General features: G+C 35.1%; 1 protein-coding gene across 1 annotated transcript in view; it reads right to left on the bottom strand.

Annotated features, from left to right (window-relative positions):
- Positions 1-24480, bottom strand: part of Gbe1 (glucan (1,4-alpha-), branching enzyme 1) — a 267155-nt gene that overhangs the window by 11401 nt on the left and 231274 nt on the right. Inside the window, exons 13-14 of the mRNA XM_005375541.2 lie at positions 23017-23201; positions 21301-21431 (exon numbers count right to left, since the gene is read on the bottom strand). Coding sequence (XP_005375598.1) covers positions 21301-21431; positions 23017-23201 — 316 coding nt within the window. The remainder of the gene's footprint in view (positions 1-21300; positions 21432-23016; positions 23202-24480) is intronic.

The following is a 24480-nucleotide window of genomic DNA, read 5'->3' as shown; positions in this document are numbered from 1 at the left end:
TCTAGACGTCCATTATACATTATTCAACAATAAATTATGCTAATACACATGTGATACTATATTTTGAAAAATGTACTTTTTATGGAAATGCTGATGCATGAAAAGAGTCACACAATTTAATAGTAAATGTTTGTCTATATATTTTCTCAATCAAAGGACACTGAAGCAACAATTGCCATAAAAGTGTCCATTTCCTTAACAATCTGCAAGGGAGCATCAAATTGAAAATAGTTAGAATCTACTTTCTTAATACATATCATTTGTAGCCATAAAGAAAAAGCTTATGAGAGTGACAAAGGAAGTTTCAAAACAGCAGCTTAGACATACTTTTTTCTAATGTACAATTTAAAGAAAAGATTCTGCCACGTCCACTTACGAAATTACCCCTCTCTGCGACCATGCTTCCACAGAACACAATAGCATCCTTTAGAAAGTGCAAGCCTTAAATTTAGAGATTTCTACAAAGTAAAACACCAGATTACAGCTAATGGCCGAGCAGAGCTTTGCCATGGTACATTCCCGCTACATATTACTCAAGTTTATGAAAAGACTACATCTTTTAAAGAGTACTGCTTAGAATTAGAGCAAACACTTTAAAAGCGATTAGAAGAACTGACTTTATTTTGTGTTCTCTCACTGGGCTTTCTGTCTTTTCTCTCTGTTTCTGTCTGTTTGTCTGTCTCTCTTTCTCTCTGTTGTATGTGTTCACCTATACCTACAGACACACAGATCATAACAATATAGCACCAAAACATTTACATCATCCTTCTTTCACTAAAGAATATATCTCTGAAAATAGAATTGAGAGACAACTTATACTTATTTTAAACTAACCCCTTAATATATTTTTCAGCTTACACAGTATGTATACCTAATTTAGCAGGACCCTCAATAGGCTGCCTTTGTCAGTAACTACCTAGTTCTGCCTAGCAGAAACCCTTCCTGTGAGAGGTTCTCAATATATGTTTGAAGTTGATATTAAGGATAACAACTGACTCATCAAGAAGGGTCAGAGTTCATATGTTAATTTTTTATATTGAAGGAGAAAGTATAATAATCTTTCCTATTCACTTCCTAAGCACATACAATGTGCAACGAACGTACTGTATAAGATACAAAACAACTATATCACCTTAGCTTACATGCAATTTACAGCCTATAAGGGGAGATTAGGCATGTATATGAATGTCTGTGAATAGAGAAAAAAGGGCTATGCAGTGAGAGAGGCAGGAGAAAAAGGTAGGATGGCAGTCTGTATATAAAGAACTCTGAAAGCTGGACTAGGCTTAATGCTTACTTGGTTAGGTATGATGCGTTAGAAGTTCATGAAAAAGGGTACGGCAACAATCAAGAAAACTCAGAGACAGACACAAAGTAAAAACATCAGGGAAGACAATGAGAAGTCCAACAACAATCCAGGGATAATAAGCTCGGCTAAACCATAATGGCGATATTGAGAACCACAAACAGATCAACATCTGAGACGTGCGCGTCACAGCACTGAAAAGCAAGAAAACTGATGCTCAGTTTGGGAAATCAGAAGTGGAAGGAGAGACTTGCTGCGCCACAAGACAGACAACTAGCCACAGCAGAAGCGGAGATGCACGCACAGGCCACTTGTAGCTCTGACTGTCCTACTCTCTACAAGTGGCCACCTATTTTGTACCAAGAATCAGGCAGTATTTTCATATGCAGTTTCTTATTTAGTTATGAAGTTGTGCTTCTAAGCACAAGTGGGCCAGGATGAGCCCAAACATATAAGAATAAAAAGAAAATTAGATAAAAGTGATATTTAGCTAAATTACTATAATTAAATTTAAAATACTGTTATTCCTCCTTTGGAGTTTGGCTGCATGAGGTACTACATTTGCTTTAGATTATTATTTGTTTCATTTACCTGATCATATATTGGTGATTATAGGCATTGGATTAAAAGATTTTCCTTGCTTCATTTAAAAAAATACAGTAGGGAGAGAATGTTTTAGTACTTTCTCTTTTTTTTAAAAAAGAGATCATATAGGTTCCTATCAATTTAGCTATCATTTTAGAATATTATGATTTCTTATTCTAAATTCAAGAGTCTCCTAAGTATTTGATATATCTATCAACAGGTTGAAGTAGATAGGAAGTTCTAAGTATTATTTTATAATCTGTGTCCTTAAATTTGAACCAAGGGAGAGCCATGTTCTGAAGGAGGCCTGTGCTAATAAGATTAAAGACAGTGAAGGCATGAAGACTCTCAAATTCAATGGCTCTTCAAATACTTCAAAAGCTGCTGTGTTTGCTCAGCCACTTGATAAAGTGTCTGTTCAAAGTATAAGGATTTTGATGTAAGAAGTACTATCATTTATATCATTCTGCACTAACTTCACTTCACTCTCATTGATGAAGCTAAGCAAATACATTGTAAGATACAGCCCCTGAGGTTTCAAATCGAATGACCGGATGGCCATAAACAGCAAAGGTGCTCCCTTACCACACACAGCATCAGTTTTAAGGTGAACTGTTTTACACCTCTCCAACAAAGAGAAAATATTACTATTGTGCTAATCATTGTAAGAAACATTCAAACTGGATGTGGGCTAAAACATGAAAAGACACATCTTAGAATATCCATTTACCACATGCTGTTTTCATTTCTATTTCTTTTATTAACCCATTCATGCTATCATGATTATAGTAAGTTGTGGGAGCTGAGAAGTGACAGGAGATAGATCTATAGTAAGGTAAGAAACATCAGGTTAAAACCCTGAGGGGTGTTCTCATTGAAGTTACTGGGACAAAAAACGGGTGCGGCAAGAACTGGCACCGGAAACCGAGGGACACTTGGCACGTTACAGTCTCACAGCGACACTCCTGCACAGGGCTTGCCACCTTGTTCTCATCCCTCCCTTTTTATGCTTCATGAACTGGATTTTATATATCATCAGCTCTAATCCACGAAGCCTAAGGTTACAGCTACACACACCTCAAACAGATTTATCTCTTAACTTTATAAATGGTCAAAATATGCCCAGGCTATTGTTCTGAAGGGGCTATGAACCACGACTTTTAGTTGCACTGTTTGGTCTCTTTCCAAATGCTGGAATAACAAATGTCCATGATGTGTTCCAGTATTTGTGAATAAGCCTAATTTAGGAATTTCTGTGGCCTAGAATATACATTAAATGTAAAACAATTCACACTGGAAATGTGAGTTCCAATATTTTAGTTAATTTTTAAAAGGATCAGAATGTGGCATTTATGGTTATATTACTTTTTTTTCCGGTACCGGGCATCGAACTCACAACCTTACGCTTGCCAGGCAGGTGCTGGGCTGCTGAGCTATATCCCCAGCCCTGGTTATATTACTTTTGATGGGAAATATCCATTTAGGATTTTACCTTTGACTTTAAAGAATTCCTCATATAATTTCTAAATTAAAATTTTAAAAAGAATAAGCTAAAAATAAATAGGAAACTTACTATTGAATGTAGGCAAAACATAATTTAAAATATAATAAATGTCAAACACAATGTCTCAAGGGGAAGATTTACTTTTAATTTTGGAGTTCTGGAGAAAAGCAACATCTTCATGCGTGAGCTACATATGCATTCAAGTCTCTGAACAGTGTCTTCATTAAAAGCTTAAATGACAACCACATATGTTAAATAAGTGAAAAAGAGAAGTTTATTTCTATTATAGGCTAGAATGTGCCTATTTCATCCACAAAAGTTTTCTGATTTTACACTACAAAATAAACTCCAATCCCTGCAAGCGTGATGTCCTAGCTTTAATTTTTGAGAAACTACACAATGGCAGAATAACAACAAAACAAGCTCAGGATGAGGAGCTCAAATGGCATTATCTACCATGTTAATTAATGGATGCTATGCTTTTTGAAATGCATTTTCATGCAAATTATGAGTTTCTTCTTAGGCATGCTTAATGACATACATAAGGACATAGTAAATTGAATGATAATATAAAACACTGAGTGTGACATATTTCTTTACACAAATAGACAAATTATTCTAAATATCTCACAATATATTTTTGACTACTTAGAAATTTTTCTTTATCCCAGAAAATTATATAACTTAAGATTTAACAAGTCACTCTTCCCAGTTACTCAAGACAGAAGAAAAATGAAAAACCTTGCCCACATTTCTGCCCCAAATTTCCCCTAAAAATATGTTCTTTCTCTATGCCATTAGGGATGATCCAATTTAACTTATAAGTTTAATAGTCTCAAAAGCAATAATAATTATTTAGAACTTCAAGGAAAAAATTCAGATTTTTATTTACCTTCAACCACAAAGTGTGTTATCAAAACAAGTTTATATGTACCATGCATACTTAAGATTTAAAATAAAAACACTGTGCTTTTGAACTCAAAATAATTTTGATGTAGGCTATAAAGAAATGCTCTCCCCCTGAAAAAAATAAAACTAAGACAGCCTGTCATGGAGTCAAATGAAGTATATGTAAATGGAAAGATAACTGGGAACTTGAAAGTTGAAAAAAAGACAATCATAAGCAGAAAGAAGCATTATCTGAGCAATTTCATGTAGACAGGTGTCTTATTTACTTTTCTTATTGCTGAGACAAAAATACCTGACACCCAAAGTTAAAGAAGGAAAAGGGTATTTAGCTCTCAGTTTGTTTCAGTCCATAATCAGCTGGCTCCAAGGCAGGATGGCACATGGCAGAAGGGCAACAACAGGCAGAGAGAGAGACAACCCCTTATGTTGCATGCAGGCTACCCACCCTAGGGCAGGTATAGAACTCACACCCATAATCCCAGAACTGAACCATGAATTAATCACAAACTCTAGACTCAGCTGCCTCTGCAAAGCCAACCCTCCAGGACCACATGAGGCTTGGAGGGGACATCCAGACACAAACCATAACAACAGGGACAGGAGACAGCACTCTAGAACACTAAAATAAGTTGTTATATCTGTAGACATGGGGTTCAACAATCGCACTCTCCTCCCAGCTCTGTCAAACACCCACTGTTTCTCAGCAAATTACTTTTTCGTGGCTCTGTTTCTCTTTCGTTAATGAGGTAGTGACAGTCATCGCAGGGATTAGCTGAAGTGATCTACACTGAGTACTAGTACCCACCTAGTACTTTGCTAGTATATTGTATCCAGGAAAATGCAAATGTATTAGCTGCTGTGGCATTATGATGATTGACCCTGGAGTATTTAAATTGCCGTGTGAGATGAAAAATACATCTTCACACTTAAATTGGCATCTTCCTTTATGGTTTAGGTTTCTATTCTCTTTTCCTCATGTCTTTGTTCTGCCTAGAATTTGAGATTTTTGTGGTTGTTTTAAAATTTTTACATTAAAGTTTAATCCGACCGTACAGAGTCCTTTTAACACTAAACAGCTTTAAGTTTTTTTTCTTTCAAGGAAAATGCTCCTTAAAGTTTTGAGAACTACTGAGTCTTTTTAGTGAAGCCTATTCTGATCACCCAAACTGAAATCTAGACAGACCCTTCTCCATTCTCATGTACCTGCTCATTTTTGTCAGTATCAGCTTTTAGCATGCCATACATTTATTACATTTTGCCATGTGTCTCTTTAAAAATACAATTTCAATAAGAGTTTTTTTTGTTTGTTTGTTTGTTCTTCTCCGGTACCAGGAACCGAACTCACGACCTGCGCTTGCCAGGCAGGCGCTTTTGTCGCTGAGCTAAATCCCCAGCCCCTTCAATAAGAGTTTTAATATTTCCCTACCATCTATAACCTAGATTAGCAACTGAAACACTTGTGAGTATATGCTTTTTCCTTTATTTTGTCTTGCAGTCCCCTTGAGTTTTCCTTTTAATTGTGTTTTCATTAATTGTTAAGAAATAATTTAACACAACTCTGTGCCTAAAAAGACCAACCATGATTTTCTTCCCTCATTTTAGAGAGTTAACATTTCAGAACTGTACAAATATATCTTATAACATAATCCCATTTCATTACCTGTAACGTTTCACTTAAGACATTTTAAAAGATTTTTGGCCCTTTATAATTAGATCAATTTATAATAGAGTATTTACAATAGAAAAGATAACCTCTTTTGATAACCCACAGTAGTTAAACAAATGCATGTCGGTTTGATGCAATTAATTCTCAATTTAGTAACTGATTTGTATAAGCCTTGGAGATAGACATTTTATGTAATTCTTGACATGGATAAATGATTCCAAATTTATTAAAGACAGCAAAAACTCAAAGACCTTCCTCATCAACTTGACTGTTTGGCTTTCTCTACAGAAATAATTCAATTTAAGCATACAATAGCGAAGTGGACTGTCAAAATCACATATTCTAATAACTAGGTAGAGCCAGAGTATCCCCTAAGGTATAGTATTTTCTCCAATTCTACCAATTAGCATCTGTCTAGATTGTATGTAAAATGTATAAATATTAAGATTTTGTCTGATGATTTTAGCCATGGCAACAGAAATATCCTTTTATTTTATTACCAAAAGAACCAATAGTTTATGTTCATTCCTTTTTCTTGTTCAACTTTTAAGAACAAACATAACGTCATGCCCTGGACCTCACTTCGGGCTGTAGAAAGCTGAATGAACAGGGGCTGGACTGCTCTCTGCGCATGACTGTAACATTAAGACCAGTGCTTCCGTGTTGGCGCACGCTCACACGCATATGCGGCCTCACTGTGGTCGTTTCCTAGCGCTTCTGGGCACACTGCCCACACTTATACCAATTGCTCATTCTGAGTGAAAAATTTGAAAGTAAATACTTAACAGTGAGAGAACTCTGAACACAAAGAAGCACATGCACCTGTTCGGGCTAATAAAATATACAAGGGCACAATAAATCTAACATAGTAACTTGTAATTATCTCTACAACAACCATTTTAATCTTACTAGTTAGAAATAGAAAAAGTAATAAAAAGTTAAGAGTAAAAACAATTTATTTCTGGAAAGCGAACACTTACACCATTTAAAATGAAATCAATTATGTTTTTATGTTAGCCAAGCAGAGATGATTTTCGTAATTCCCATGAGTCAAAATTGCAGTACATTTTTAATCTAGTTATAGATTAGATATCATTTATTAGTTGATTTTCATAAATATTTCCCAAACATGACTCTTATAAAGATGATCTCATTATCAATAAATGTTAAAGTGCTAATATTCTTATGGTGATGAGAGATTTCTACATATGCACAAGGACCATTACATACATCACTTAGATAAGCCATTTGAGGCAGCAACCAGCGTAAAAGCAAAAACAACACATTTCCTAAATTTGAAATTAAGGCAAGAAAGTTAAATTATATATATATGTAGATATATACATAATCAAATCTTATTAATATAAGAATGTATCTACTATGGGGGGGGGCTAAAATAAATTAGGGCTTCTAGCCTGCAAATGTACACCAGTAATATATAGCATATATTTTACAACTTGTACTACTCAAGAAAGAACATAAGCAATGTTAATCAAGCAAGCTGAAGAAATGAGAACTATCTTCTTTTCATAAAATACATTTCCTCTGCTCTGTGGGAAATGTAATCCAAAAAATCCTTAAATGCTCTAATATTCTAATAATATTGTAAGTGTCCATCTTGACATTTTTGCAGTCAGTACCTGAGGTGAAAATATATTTAGGTTTGATAAAAAATTTTTGAGTAGACATCCTTTTCTTAGAAAACGTTATATTCTTTTAAAGTGAATGTATCTGTTTACAGATACTTCACTTATTTCAAAGTAATTTATTCTGTTTGATGCATCTGTAAGTGGATTTTCTCAATTTCTTTTTCAGAGTGTAGATCAAGAATGTGTATCAATGACCTGAGTTTTGTATGATTTTTCCTACTGCAACTTTCCTGAACTAATTAGTTCTAGCCTATGTGCATGTATGTGTGTGTGTGTAACAGCTTTACTTCTTCCTTTCCAATTTTGATACCTTTTATTTCTTTTACTTGGCTAATTGCTATGGCTTTGAGTATCATATAGAATAAAGTGAAGAGAGTTGGCATCCTCATCTTGTTCATGTTCTCAGAGGAAGTCTTTATTTTCTCATTTTCTTTTGTGAATTAAATTTATGTTTGGCTTTGTGATTACCAAGCATAGAGCAAATATTATGGTAAAATAAGTCTAATTTAGCTAGGGAAGTAAAACGTATGTACATTGAATATTATAAAAATATTGATGAAATAAATTGAAGAAAACACAATGGAATTATATCCTCTGCCTATGAGTAGAAGAATTAGCACTACTAAGTGTCCATAGTATGTAAAGCAATCTTTAGACTCAAGGAAATTCCTAACAAAATTCCACTGGAAGTTTGCACAGAAATAGAAAATAAATTGTAAAACGTGTATAAAACCACAAAAGAACTGGAATAATCAAGACATCTTGAGAAAGAGGACCAAAGCTTAGAAGCACCATACTACCTTATTGCAAAGTATATTATGAAGCATGGCACCGTCATAAAAATATATAAGCTGAAGGAACAGATTATGAAGCCCAGAAATACACACACACACACACACACACACACACATATGTATAAAGTGCATTCATCTTTGACAGAGATACCAAGAAACAGCACAGAATGCAGAAAAGACAGTCTCTTTAATAAAAAGTGCTGGGAAAACTGGATATCTACAAACAAAAGAATGAAATTCAACCCTTATATCAGTAACAAAAATGAACTCAAAGTAAATTAACAAATTACATGTCTAGTACCCAAAATATATAAGAAAATTTTAGGGCCAAGGACATAGGAAAATTTTAAAATTAAATAGCCAAAAAAATCCAAGTGACCCAATTCTAACACAGGGTACAAAAACTTAGAGATGTGTCCCCCAAATAATACACACAAATGGCTAACAGTGTATGAAATGGTGCTCAGGATCATTAAGCACGAGGGAAATGCAAATGAAAACCACAAAGAGGCATCACCACATATATGTGCAGATGGCTATGACCAAAATGTCATTAACAAGCACTGGTGAAGAGGTGAAGCAAACTGCATACTGTCGGTGAGAAAATAGATTAGTGCAGCTCATATGGAAAACTGTGAAGTATCCTTAAAAGTTAAAGAAAAAGGACTATCATATGCTCCAGCAATCCACTTCTGGGCATATATTTAAAGGAAATGAAATCAGCATTTTGAAGAGCTATTTGCTTTGCTCTGATATTATCCAAAACAGCTAATAAATAATCTAAATACCCTAGAATGGATGAATGTATAATAAGGCAGTATTTATATACCATGGATTTTGATGTGAACAACACAGGAAATATTTGCAGTAACATGCACACATATATCCAACGGATATTATATTAAGTGAAATAAGCCAGACAAAGAAAGACAAATGTTATACGATGCCAGTTATATGTAGAAGAATCTAAACAAGCCAAACGTATCAAAACACAATGTAGAACAGAGGTTGTCATGAGCTGAGGTGGTGGTGAGAGGCAGGGAAAACTGGGAGCTTTAAGCTAAAATATACAAACTTTCAGTTATAAAAATGAGTAAGTTCTGGAGACCTAATGCACAACCACTGTTAAAAACAATGCATAGTTGAAATTTACTAAGAGTGTTGATTGTAAGTGTTACCCCCACATACACACAAGTAACTGTTTCAGGTGAATATGTTAATTAGCCTAATCACAGTAACCATTTCATAATATATTTGTATATCAAAATATCAAATTACATATTTTAAATAGATACAATTTCTGTTTGTCACTTATGCTTCACTAAAGCTGGAAAAAATTCTCTACTCACATTGGTCTGTGCTTTTTAGTTTTAGAAATAAAAACAGTAAAGCACTGCACAAGGTAATATTTAGTCAGAGGCACCATTAACTTTCACAAACAGTAGTAGAGAAAACAAATAAAACTATTTGTTTTATAAATAAAACTACAATGAGGAACATGCTTCATGAACAGTAGTGACATTTGTACAAGGCAACAAAAGATGAACTACTTGGTGCCCAAGTGTAAAACTATACTGAATTTTCGAGATACTAAATTTAAATGACACTCATTCATTTACCAGTAATATGACCTTGTGAAAACTATCTTTCTGATCCTCACATGTAAATTAAGAATACTTGCCTGACCAACATCACTGAGATGATGTGAGGGTCAGATGGGTCAAGGTAAATGAAAGCATTCATACACTGTAAAGTGCTATGCAAACTTTGATACTAATTTTGAATCCATGTCTTAAAAAAAACTTGTGTATTTCTTAACTGAAGTAATTCTGCTTATTCACTTACCAGTCCAATTATTTAAATATAGGATGACCAAAAACTGCATAGTTTTCATTAATTTTTATAAGATAATACAACATGAAATATAAAATGATACCATTATGAAATTTATTCTATACAAGAATCTCCTGATTGGAATAAAGCCTGCCAGAGTGATGCTTGGGGTTTAATTTGAATGGGATGAATCATGTCATCGTTACTTAAGTTAAGTCACTTAGTTCTAAGTCTCGAATTTCAACCTGCCCATATGTTCTAACCGCATTAAGCCACAACAGTGCACACTCCTTGGTGAATAGGGCAAACACCAGGCTTGGGGGGCTGAGTACTCAGCATTTGCAGAGTGAAGAGTCGAAGCTATTAAGATGTGGGAAGTTTTCAGTGCGAGACAGTAAGGACAGGGAAAGGTTAGATTTGGATCCAAGGGGAGAGTGTAACATGAAGAACTGGCGGAAAAGAGAGAAAATCAAAGCAGTGCTGTGGCACATGAAGAATGGAGAATAAGGGAAAAAGAAGTGGAGAAAATGGTACCAGAGTGAGGAATGAGTCTAGCCAGTAAGAGGAGACGTCTAATCCCAGTATTGGGAAAGGACCCAACGGGCCTAGTGTGAGGTAGTGAATGGGACATGAAAAAGAACACGAGACAGCAGGCAACAGAGAGAAGCAGTATCTGCCTCGCATCCATTCATCTCTTTCCTTTCATTATTAAACATATTTAGATCTTGGTGATGAAGGTAGAATTGACTATCGCAGCTGACGTTTGCTGAGCTCCTAGTCCAGCAGTAACAGTATTGCTAAGCTTTCCATACACCTCACTGCATCTGACAACAATTTAACGAGTAGGTGCTTCACAGATTACAAACATCAAAAACGCACAAGAGGCTACTTTCACAACACAAATGGGTGATGAAAAGGGAACCTGAACCCTCAGCTGGTTATATTCGAAAGCCCCTCCTCTTTGTCTATATTCTAGCAAATAGGGTAAATTTCTGTGTTTACAAATGTAAATTAGGAAGTATCTACTAACTCTGGAGGCCATGAAAGATACACAAACTGTTGGCAGATTAAAAACTGTGAACAATCATCCTTCAGAATCAGAAAAGAAAGCTGTCAGCAGATATAGGTGTGTTGATATTTTATTTTTCCTTTAGCTGTTGGTTATAAAGAGTGAAAGTGAAAACTGATTATATCCCTAAATAATAAAGAGATCGGGCCAAAATTCATAGTAATGTTTGTAATTCTATAGGCAAATAAACCAATTTTCTGTTCTAATTAATGTTCCTGAAATAAAACATTTATTTTATTGCCAATAAAAGGTAATTTGATTGAACTTCATTAAGTTATTAATTAAATAATTTTACTCAATAATGAGTAGACACTTTGCTTATTCAATAGTTACTGCTATACAGCTCTACAGAAGAACTGTAATTAATTCAGCAAATTAATTTTTATTAATAGGAATTCACTGGGCATTGTCCCATCACTAGGTGGAGAGAGTAACATTTATAGAATTAGAGTTGTTTCTTATAAATGGTTACAACCAAAGTCAACGTTTCCATGAACACATTGCTTAGAGCTCTACGTTTTTCAATTTTCTCTACAGAAATGGAAACTCTTTTTTCAGCTGGAGTGCCCCAAATGTGCTTAGGAAGCCTTAAATAATTACAGTAAACCCATAATTAAATATTTACTGCCTTAACTTTAAGAAACTTTCTAGGGCACTCATGTACCATTTTTTCATCTAAATAAAATACTTATCATTTAGTTTGATCTTATGGGATTCTAAATTAGAAAGTTAACAAATAATGTCCAAAATGCAAATACTACCTTATAGAAAGACGAACTACATAGTTTCATGGCAGGCAAGAGATGCATTAATAAAAGAGAAACCTTATTTCTAATGAGATCTGCAAAGAAAATGTGAGTTAGCACCGATTCTGAAAATTGTTTAGACACAGAATGCTCTGTTTATTCTTTCTATCTGTCTATCTATTTATGTGTCTGTCTATCTATCTATCTATCTATCTATCTACCTATCTTAAATTAGCCAGGCATGGAAGCACACACCTGTAATTGCAGCATGTGAGTGGTGGAGGCAGGAAGATTGCTGTGAGTTTGAGGCCAGCCTGGACTACACAGTGAGACCTTGTCTCAAAAAAACAAAAACAAACAAGCAAAAAACCAAAACCCAACAAATTAGCTTTAGGTATAAATGTGGTAGCTATAATTTTTTTTTTCAGAGGAGAAGATAATCATCTACTTTGAACAGATTAAATTCAGGGCAACTTTAAAAGAAAACGTTAGATATCATATCTTTCACAGCAACACATTCGCTATAGATTGCCTTCCTGGGTATGTGTACTGGGGACATCCAAGGAAAGGAAAATATTGATTAAGTGAGGTGAAGTGTTTATAGAAGGCAAGACACGTGACTTTGTAGAAGATGGCAGATCTTATTCTAAAGGTTTGTGCATCAAGTATTCCAATTGAGAGCAGATCCTACTCTATGAATTTTGAACTATACCAGATTAAAGTGCATTTCATTGATAGTTATCAATAATCAATGTTTCTTTTCTATCATTTACTTAAATGACTGCATTAAGGACGGCACAAGTCATTATAGCAACTTTTATAGTAGGCTGACAGACTGATTGACTGATTTTTGCAATGCTGGGCATAGAAAATAACTAGTGCTTTGCACATGCTAGGCAAGTGCTCTATCACTGAACTATACATCCAGCCTTTAATTACTTAATTTTAAACAAATTCAGAGATTCTTTCTTTATCAAATCTCTATACTCTCCATTTATTCATTCCACCCATTCATCTGTCAGTCTATCAATCCCCTCTATCAATTCCTCATCCATATATGAATCAGTCTCTTAAAAATTTAGCAAGTACCTAACATATTCTATGTAAGAATATAATTGCCAATGTGCAGATAAAATGTTGTCTTACTAATTACCACACTGTCAATTAAAATATAAGAGTTCTTTCATATTGGTAAAAATGATCACCCTGGGCAAAAACATTTTGCCTCTGTTATTTGTACTATTACTAGGTAACTGTACACTATTTTTAAAGGCTATAGGAATAGTTCTCATTTCTTTTTCTACTGGGGGACAAGAAATGGGGGAAGAAAATCTTTACTAAGCTATTGTGAGATCAATTTCTAAAGTTTGGTCTGATAACCAAGAGACCATCATACAACTGAGCTAAGAGCCAAAAACAAAGTTATGTAGGAATATTTCACAGCACTCTAATGGCTATTCAAAACAAAGCAAACTCCCTCCTCCCCACAGAGAAAGAAAAAGGAAAGAAAACAAAATAGCTAAAAATTGCTCACAGTGAGGGCTTGGTTATCATTCACACTGCCAATAAGCTTATAAATACATATTAAGCTAATCTAAAATAGTTACAATAATTATGCTATTTTAATCTTGTAATTTTTTTTTTACTTTGTGGTACATTTCAAATTCTTAGATAGAAGAATGAAAATAAATCATAGACTCTTTACTACTGGAGGAGAGGAGGGGACCTGTCTGTCATTATTATTAAATCATGTTAGGAAGTGTTGAACAATAAAAAATAATCTAGAGCCGGGCATGGTGGCACATGCCTGTAATCTCAGCACTTGGGAAGCTGAGATAGGAGAATCGTTGCAAGTTCGATGCCAGCCTGGGCTACAAAGTGAGCTCAAGGTCAGCCTGAACTGCATAGTAAGACCCTGTCTCAAAAAGACAAGAAGAAAAAAAATCTAAAAGAACCCCAAGTAATTTTTAAAGTTGTTTTAGCATCTTGAAACTAAAGCAGGCTAACCTAGACAATGAGTTAATAACATATTTCCATTTTGACATACAGAAACAAAAGGATGCATATTAAACACAAAATTGTTAGTAGGATTATATATTGCTGCTCACATAAAAATTATTAAACTGCAGCATAACATAAAGACACACACATGCACACATGAGAAAAATGCTTGCATCTATTCAAAGTCACAGTACACATCTTTCACAAAAAGCCTAACCAAAACGTCTATTCTCTACTCTACTATTTTCATCCAGAAATTAATCTGTACATACATTACAGAATCTTGGCATAATGCAAAGTTAGCTAATCATAAAGTAAGTTCCATGTTTTTATTTGCTTCAAAAAGTGCAGATTTTAACGCAGACTTACATAACCACGCTTCAAAAGCTTCTCTAAATCAAGCCACATACAGCAGCCTCTCTGCCTTCAGCAATCACGCTCTATGAATCACCCAAGTGACCTTATTTGCTCATTAGAAACTCCATACAGGTTGCAAATGTCAGAGTCTGAATTTACATTTTAAAAAGTACATTTTTTTTAGTTTAATGAAAGTATTTCCACAGTATGGGATTAAATACAACTATTTACACATCTGTTGCCCTAGTTTTAAATATTTTTGGCCTGGGTTACATATTCTTCACAACTCGCATCTGCGACCACTCCTCTCAGCATCTCAGTACTGGAACAGTGTGAAATACCATTTGGGAAGGGGGCTGTTATTATGCCATTATGTTTGCTCCCACTCCGACAGTACACTGAGAAACTACTTTAAAATGGGGTTGCTCTTCTGTTTCTGCTCTCAGAACCACATTCATGTACAAACACCAAGTCACATAATCTTAAATTGGGACATTTTAACTTTAGAGTGAATATGATCTAGTCCACTTAAACCGGTGTGCTGTATTAGAGTTCAGCTTTGAACATAGAATCCTAACCCATTTCTGTTTCACTCTAGAATATATAAATATCATAATAATTGAACTAAGTGTGCATATTTTGGGTTTTAAAATTGTTTGCTTTCTTTGTGCAGGATGGAAACAGATGACAAGGAAGAATTCCTGAGAAAAATTCATGCCGGGTGACAAAGGGTTTCTGAGAGATTCGATGATGAGAGGGAAGCCTGTCTGTGCTGACTTCATGTACAATTTTCTAAGGTGACCTACTTCCTGAGCACTGCACTGAGATCATTTTGAGCATCACAGGAATAAATCTTTCTTGGTAGTGTCACTACTGCTACCATACCCAAGCACACGTACATGGCCATGAACAGACAGAACTATGCACCGCAAAACAGCAGAAACAACACTCGCTTGGAATTATATTGCTTGAACTCCACCAGCTTTTCGCTGGAGGGAAATACCCAGTTACTTACGGGCCTCACTCTCCTTTTCCACTGTATGAGGCTAATCAACTTACCTTACAGTGTGGCCCGGAATATTAAATTAAATACCTGTTCTCAATAAAAGCGGTCAGCAAACAGAAAGCCCACAAAAGAGGCACCATAATGCCCACATTCTCTCTCACAGCACTTAAAATGTGCCATCATCATTTTTATTATACAGAATGGATTGGAAAGAGCAGTTTTTCCTTGGGGGCCTAGCAGTTTTCATTTTAATTCAGTCCTGATTTAATAATGTTCTAGGTGAAGAACTGTAAGTACAGAAATACAATAATGATTCCAATAATATAAAGGGCATTATGTTTCTTTCTTTGCAACTAAACAATGTGAAATCATAAGCAAATATCACACACTGGGAAAATGCATTCTATATTCCTGAACATGAAATGTGAAACCTGCCTATTTACCAAGCACATTTACGTTGCAGCTGCATTACCCACATTGTTATCTACTATATTAAAGAGCACCGGTGATCATTATACTGAAGATTTGCAGCTAAAAGGACAAATCTGAGATAGCATATAGGCAAATGGCTTTTTGCTTTGTTCTATTTTTGTTATTTTCCTAGGACGAAGCTGAGGATTCTTTATAGAAACAATACTGTTCCCTTTAGACCTCACCATGATGACCACGTTCAAAACCTTATTGATGCAAGTCAGACTTGCCTCTCAGTTTCCCAAATATGTCTCATCTTGAAGAGATAGTTAAATGCATCCTTAATGTGCTCCTCCTTCCTTGTCTGCATTACCTCCAAAATAGCTCCCTTCACAACAATTTCTTGAGAATACAGCCACCATCAATTCTCCACAGATGTGAGTGAAAGCTGATGCCTTGCCATTTGATATGCAAGATATATAGGTTCAAATAATGGACCTGCTCAAGAATTCAGATGTGTTACCCATAGCCAGTTTATATTTCCTAGTGACAGAAGAAGCTCAAATGATTTCTTTACAAACTTTAAATTTGTTCTGGCACCAAATCCTGCTTTCCAAGGAATTAAAAATTTGATAAATTTCTTTACCAGATGAATACATCCAATTTTTTTTCACTGTGGATTCTTCACAGTGAAAATCTGTATTTGCTTTGTTTGTTTAGTACTTCGGTACACCAACAGGGTAAAAGTCAGAAAGTACACCACTACTATCCTATTTTTTAAACTGTCAGTATCTGAAAACAATGTAGAAAGCTGATATGACATGTAGTTTAAAAATTTTAAAAAATAAACAAGATAAAAGGACAGAAAAGACTTGTAAACTGTTAAGCACAATAGTTCTTTTAAAATCTCTTAATGGTATGCTCAGAGCAAGAAGAATTTGAAGAGGTCTATCTGGTGCTTACAGAGGATGGTACAACCTCAACAGATTAGAAACAGAACTATTTGTATTTTTAATAGTTTTATCCTCTTTATGAATACTGGTCAGTTAATACTGATTATACTTCTTCATGTTCAATGCTAAATTTGAAATTTTACATTAAAATTCCTAACTGAATAAACAGTAAGAGATAAGACATACTAGGATACATAAAAAAATTAATGGTTTCTCTCTGAATATAGATACAGTGTGAGCAGAACACATGACGGCTGCTGGTTAAGCTAATTTCCTTGAATTTTATTAACAAGAGAGTAAACTCAAGGTATAGGAAGATGATGGCACATACTATGACCTACTTGCCAGAGCATCCCTTCAAACACTGTGCTCTTGGTTCTGCAGACTCAAAGGAGGACGAATGGGAGCAATGTTGGGTGCACTCAGATAGGAGAGATAAACTATGATAACTCTGGAAAACACTGTGAGAAGTTACTTTAAAAACTAGGAGTGTTTGGTATGGCAGTGGGAGGACTCGGGAGAGGTAGTACTGGGAGGGGTATGTTCAGTGCCTTTTCTGGTTGGGATATCTGGCTTGTAGAGCAGGCGTTGGCCCCAGGGCATGGAACTCACATATTAGAATTTTTAAAAATCTTCACTGTTTATCTTGTTATATAGTGAGTACTTAGGGCTCCAAGATATATTTTAAGTGATATTCCAATAATTTACCTACTTATCTGTGAAGGACTATTTCAATGGAACTCATGAACTGAACTCATGAATTAAATGGAACTCCTGAAGAGAACTGTGGAACTCTTCAAATCCAGATTTTATTTAAATCTTGGAATTAGGAAGCCCTATTATTATTAACATATGTCTACGTAAAAAAGGTGATGTAAGTTATGTTGGAAATGCGCTCCTTCTCCCTTGCAGCTCCCCTGAAGTCCTTATTGTAATAAAAATATCCAATTAGCTATCTAGGCATTCAGTCTTGAATATTTTTTACGTATTCCAAAAGATCTGTTGAAATATAAATATCTTTAGATGATGCAGTAACATACATGAATTAGTTATTGCTTATTGACAGGAAGATTCACATGAGATAGGTAGTAGAAACGAACAAGGTCAAACTGGGCATAACTTTATGGTAGACAAAATATGGGAAATGTGCTAATAATATTTTTCCATTCCTCTCTTGGGAGACACAGTAAATGAATGAGATTTTAACTACCCCTTTTGTAGAGATGGCACCATTTTTGAAAGTGTCTGTGTCAGCGATATCATAGCTTATGTGATTAAAACTTTGAAAGAGGTCACTAATGTAAAATGTTCAGTATGTATGTACGTACATATGTATATATGTATTTATGGTGCAAGGGACTGAACTCAGGGCCTTTGCACTGAGCTAAATCCCCAGTTCTTTTTTGTTTTATGCGATAAGGTCTTGCTAAGTTTCCTTGCATAGGCTTGAATTTGTGATTCTTCTGCTTCAATCTCACAGAGTACTGTAATTCTGTAGGTGTGCTAAGACACCCAGCTTAATATTTATTTATCAAAATAGATAATTTCTGTGTAGCTTGCAGACATCAAACAAGATCATCAAATTTCAGAAGATTCAATTAATGTCCAGTTTATCAAACCTGGTGTTCATAAATAGTATAATTCTGTATCAGTAAATACAAACCAACTTTTGGGTGCATTCTACTCAATAAATATGCTATTTTATTGGATGTTTTCATTTAATAATATTTGTTAACCAAAGTTAACAGAGTTTAGATAGATCCCTAGAGCTTGAGACGTCACTTTTATTCTAAATATCATTAAAAGTCCCATATTTTTCCACTTCCTGATAATCTTAAATTAAGCTCATATTTTCTTTTTTTTGTTTTGTTTTGCTTTGTTTTGTTTTGTTTTTCTCCAGTACCGGGAACCGAACTCACGACCTTGTGCTTGCCAGGCAGGTGCTCTTGCCGCTGAGCTAAATCCCCAGCCCTTAAGCTCATATTTTCTATCCCCCAGCTGCTTGCTTCTTGCTCTACTACCAAGGAACACTCTGTCACTCTGCTCACTGTTCGCACAGAAGCCTTCCATTCGCTCTTCTACCCTCTGCATTCCACATGTTGCTGAATTTCTTCACTGCAGAAAAGTGCTCCACATACCGTTTCCTATCCCAGAGCCATTACTTTAGTTCATGCCCTAATTATCTTTCAGGTGCACTTCAATTTCTCATAATTAATATCTGTACGTTCCTTCTCCCTTTTCCTGACAGCTCTCTTACACCCTGATACATGAGAGATTTTCCTAATGCATACATTCTTATGAAGTAGCTCCTCAGTTCAAAAACCTTCATCAACTCACTATAAAACCATAAAAGCTTAAACTAATTAATATAGCATGAAAATCTTCTATTATTTGATCTCAATCTATTAGCTTTATCTTTTAGTACTTCTTTTTACGGTCATCATTCTTTAATTAATCCATTATATTGCCCATTATTTAAGGACATCTCATGATTTCAACTGCTGGAGTGACCTTCTGATTTTTTTTTCTACTATAATCTTACTCATTTCCAAAGGTTTAGGCTTAGAGGTCTTTTGTTTAATATCTCATTCTACTTTTTTTTCTTCTCCTGGTTCTCTGTCCTCACATGTAACATATTTTCTCCCTTGCCATTTACTGCACTGTGCCTTACATCATTATTTGATTTTATACACATCTTCTCCTCCACTTAGAATCAAGGACAGTCCGGCAAAGGTGCCAACCAAGACTGCAGTAAACATACCAAATAATCTGTAAATACACTCCATTCTGCTTACATCATATCATGAGGTATACAAGGATTTGATTAGCAGTATTCCATTAGTGTTAATTTTTTTTTTTTTTTTTTTGGCTTTTTCTCCGGTACCGGGAACCGAACTCACGACCTTGTGCTTGCCAGGCAGGCGCTTTGCCGCTGAGCTAAATCCCCAGCCCCCCATTAGTGTTAATTTTAAGACAAGAAGGGTCATGTATGAGTTGTTATATGTCCAGTATTCTCATTTCTTCTAGTGAAGGTGATCACATCATATTGATTTCTTTGTATACACAAGAGAAAGGTAACATAAAGGACTCTCTGGGTTAAGTGGGGCACAACTGGGCTTCTGTCAGTATTACAGCATCCTCTCTGAAATGTTCTTAAACATTTTCTTTTTTTTTTCTTGGTACCAGGACTTGAACTCACAACCTTGTGCTTTGCCAGGCAGGCGCTGTGCCACTCAGCTATATCCCCAGACCACGACATGTTCTGATGTAGGAAAAAAGCAGGGAACCATCTCTTACCACCATCTCTTACTACCTGCCAGTGGCTCGGGTGATGGCGGACGCTGCAGCAACTTACTGGACAATGCTTTCCTTTCTCTTGCTAAGAACGCATTATGTCTGGGTGTCTATCAAGAAGTCCACTTCCTAAGGCTGAGAATAATTCTTAAATCGGTCATGGAGATACTATTCTCATTTCTGGATATCTTGGAGTGATAAGAGACCTAATTTTGGTCAATGAAATATGAAAGAAAATTTGCTGAAGAAGGGACTTTGTTGTTGAAAAGAGACAAATAAATAAATTGTCTTCTGTTGGGTCTGAATGTTGTAATACCTACAAAAATGGTTCTTGTATTATAATTATAAAAGGGGGCATGATTTGGATACCGCTGATATCCTGAGAGTTGAAAGGCAGAAAGAATGAAGCAGGAAAGTTGATGGTGTCATGTTACGAGGGCACTCACTTAGAACTTTTATTCTGTGAGAAAGACATTTTCCTTCTTCATTCAGCCAGGTGACCAGCAGGTTTCCCTTACCATAGTTGAAGTGCCCACATAGGACTTAATGTTGGTTCCAGGCATCTTGGGCAGGTATTAACCATTACCAAAGCTTTCAAGAAATTATTTCCCTGTTGATTTTTTGCTAGGCCCTGAATCTGTAATTGTTTTTGTTTCGTTCTTTTTAACATCGGACTAAGTAGCAGTCATAATGCCTTTAAAAAAGATTATATATTTTTTATAATAATTTCCAAACTTAAAATGCTGGTACGTGTCTTCTTCACCATTTTAAATGCTATGCGAATGTAAGGTATCTGTCAGGAAAACACCCATCTTTACAATATTTACCATTTGAGAAGAAAGGATAGAGAAAGGCAAGAAAGCTAACCCTACAGCTATCATCTCTCTTTCCCTCAGTGGAGAAACGGAAAGGTGACAACCCTCAGAGTCAACTTAGAAAGTATTTTCATAAAAAACTACAATTGTCTCTTGCATTTCTTATTAGAATTAAAGTTATTTAAATATTTAGAATTATACCTTTTTAGAACCAGAACAAAGCTCAGGAATAATTCAGTGTAGCTGACCGAGCTAAGCAGTGATTGATCAGTTAATTGTCTCAAGTGCCTCATTTTTCAGATGAGGAAACTTAAAACTATTGCTACAAAAGTGTTAGTTTTATACTCTGACATAATAAAAAGCTGAATTCTAAAAAACATTCTTTGACAATGAAAAGGATATTTTCCTGGTAATGCCGTTCCAACTCTGTAATCAGTGAAGCTCTTGCTCGGATGAAAGTTGAAAATAAAAAGAAGATTTGCTCTCTCAAAAGTGATGATCTTATTGCCTTCATGTTTTTCACTGACATAGGCCTGTAAGAATTAACTCATATGTTACACTTAAACAACCCCTAGATGCCACCAAAGTAAATTATTTACAAAAACATCATGTTGTCTTCCTCAGCAGTCTTATTAGCTAGTATTCCAGATGTGAAAATCCATAACTTTATATGTTTTAAACACCACTGTCATATCAAATTCCAGGTTAACACAAGTGTCAAAATGTGCTTACTGAGTATAAAAATCTCACTAGCATTTGTGAACCTCAAAGCACAAACAGAAGGTTAGTTTTTAGGAATCAAGGTATCATATAAAGTCATATCATATAAAATAACCCGGTATCATATAAAGCATTTGTTTGTATATATTAGTTCTCTTTATAAGTGAATTTTCTTTAAGACTTTTGATTTGGACCCCAGACTAATGGAGTTCATAAAAAGTTACTTTTCTAAATTTAATGTTACATTATATCTAGTTTCTGAAATTATAGTTATCCTATACATTTTATAATTTTACTCAAGCTTGACAGATTTAATGGCCACTCTATTATAATATGCTCCTTTTTTTTTTCCTCAAAAAAAGGAAAAGGTCTGCAAAGTAACACTGGAAAATGCCCACATTTTCTACATCATGTATTTACACTTGGCTAGGAGAAGCTTCAGTTTCCAGCAGTCCCTAACAGCCTCCCTCAGCTTTGAGAGCACGCATTGTCATGCATATCAGCAGCACCACTCTTGGTAATTTAGAAATGTGAACTCAGGCTCAGAGTAAACAGTGTGCCTTTTGGTATTCAACATTGTTCTTTCTGAAAAGGAGCATCATTTTGCTCTGTCTTCCAGAAATAGCATTACTAATAAATGTGATTAGGGCATTTGTGTCATGCAGCCAATCTTACTGAATATATAAGTACCTTTGTTCAGCCATTAAAAACAAGAATCATAGACACCGAAGTAAAAACACATCAACAGTCATTTCAAACAGCACCAATATAAAGTAAATGGATTATAACTAACACATACTATATGCTAATTTGGGCCAGGAAAAAAAAAGCCTGTATAAAATTTGCACCTGTTAATTACATTTTCTAAAACTTATTGAAAACTGAGACTTTAATTCCAGAGGAGAGTCAGGCTCATGAAAAATACAAAACAGCACACAGGTATAATGACATCCATTGAAATGACAAGGTAGAGACCAGTAAAGCGGGTGAAAAAAGGAATAAAGAAATCTACATGTTGTCAAAGTAGTTTCTTTATGACAGCATGATTATTTATATAAGGAAAAGCAGTCAAAATAATTAAGATGTTTCCACAGCAATTTCCAAAATGGGTTCCACGCAGTGCTTTTGCCATTTATTTTAACCAAATGAAATGAAAATTACTAAATTTAAACAACAAACAAACTAACCAGACAAGCGAGGCACTGTGTTGAAGATGTTCATTATGTGCTGGAGAGACTTCAGTGACATGTTTTGACAATCTACGGTATATTACAGGGCACGACACACTGAATAATAAAGTGCTGTTTGGAAGATCTGCATATGGATTCAAGCCAATTGGCATTCCAAGCAGGTACAGCACTGGCGACTAAAACATCACATTTAGAGTAAAGAGCTTACCTGTGGAGCTGATAGCCAACCGTGTCTTTCCTCCAGTCTATTCATAGCCCTGTCAAAGTTGTTTAAGAGTTTATATCGCAGAAGGTCATCATCAGCCAGATGAAACTGCCTTCTGGCGTAGTGGTAACTCTCATTGTTTCCTTTCCTTGGGAAGTCTAACCACTCGGGATGCCCAAATTCATTCCCTGCATTACAAAGGGTAAATATTAGCAGGTAATATTCTCAGTCTATTTAAGATAACTCCATAGTTACATGCTTTTTAATTTTTTTAAAAAAAATGAACTTGTACTAAAATTTACTAGAGCTTTACCCTATGAATCATGTGTAGGCGTGGTTCAAAAAGCATGTTCTAGTGCAGAAAGTACCACATTTGGACAATGAAGCCATAGCTCCAACTTTAGCTTGGCTACTCATTTCTGGTTGCACATCTTAGGTTCCTCATGCACAAACTAAGGGTAATTATGTCTGCCATGGTTATTTTGTCTCTGAAGGAGTCTACTAGATGTCTGAGGAATTTCTGAAATCTCTACCTCTATAATCTCTGAAATCCATACAATGCCTTACAATTTCTAAGGGCTTTGCATGTATGTTATTTTTTGATCCTCAGAGGAAATCTCTATTACAGTCCTTACACAGACGAGAATTCCATAGCTCTGGCCAACTAAGGAATTTGCCCAACATCACATAGATAATACTAAGTAGAGAAGCTACCATTAAAATTTACTTCTGATTAAAATCTGAAGTTTTATTACATTAGGTAAGCATGTTTTCAGTTGTAGGTATTATAGAAATCCTATCATTATTATTAATTTTCCCTATTTCTTTTTCAGATATATTTATCACCTTTAGATGTGCATCTTTAATTTGAAGTATGCCTGAATGTGTGTGTGAACATGCATGCACACCTGAATATACAGATGTAAGATCTGGTTGGGGATCCATTTAGATATTATTTCTCTAGTTAATAATACAATCCAGAAGCTCAATAAATTTTAAAAATAAAATGATAAACATAGTCTTTATTCTAATAACCAAATTTAGATTGGCTCTTATTGTTACCCTAAATTGAGTTTCTAATGTAAAGATTTTTCCTCTAAAAGTTATAGTTTTAAAATATACTTTCATGTATCACTTGAATGCTGCAGTTTTCTAGGCCACAAATTTCTCTGATGAGTGAAAAAGTACCATGAGTGTCTCCTACTTTAAAGAAATTAGTATATTACTATTCTAATAGATAAAGTCTAATAAACTAGAATATAATTCAAAAGTATTTACTATACAGTTGCCTTAAATAGTGATCTGCTAGGAAACCCTGAAATTTATGTTTAAGTCTTCAGGAGCATAGTATCAAATTAGAAAATAACATTCTAGGGGCTGGGGATTTAGCTCAGCGGCAAAAGCACCTGCCTGGCAAGCATAAGGTCGTGAGTTCGGTTCCTGGTACCGGAGAAAAACCAAAAAAAA

This window comes from Chinchilla lanigera, unplaced genomic scaffold (assembly GCF_000276665.1).
Source record: "Chinchilla lanigera isolate Chin_1 unplaced genomic scaffold, ChiLan1.0 scaffold00006, whole genome shotgun sequence".
NCBI classification, from domain to species: Eukaryota; Metazoa; Chordata; class Mammalia; order Rodentia; family Chinchillidae; genus Chinchilla; species Chinchilla lanigera.
The sequence above is the reverse complement of the archived record's forward strand: the minus strand, read 5'-3'. Positions and strand labels throughout refer to the sequence as shown.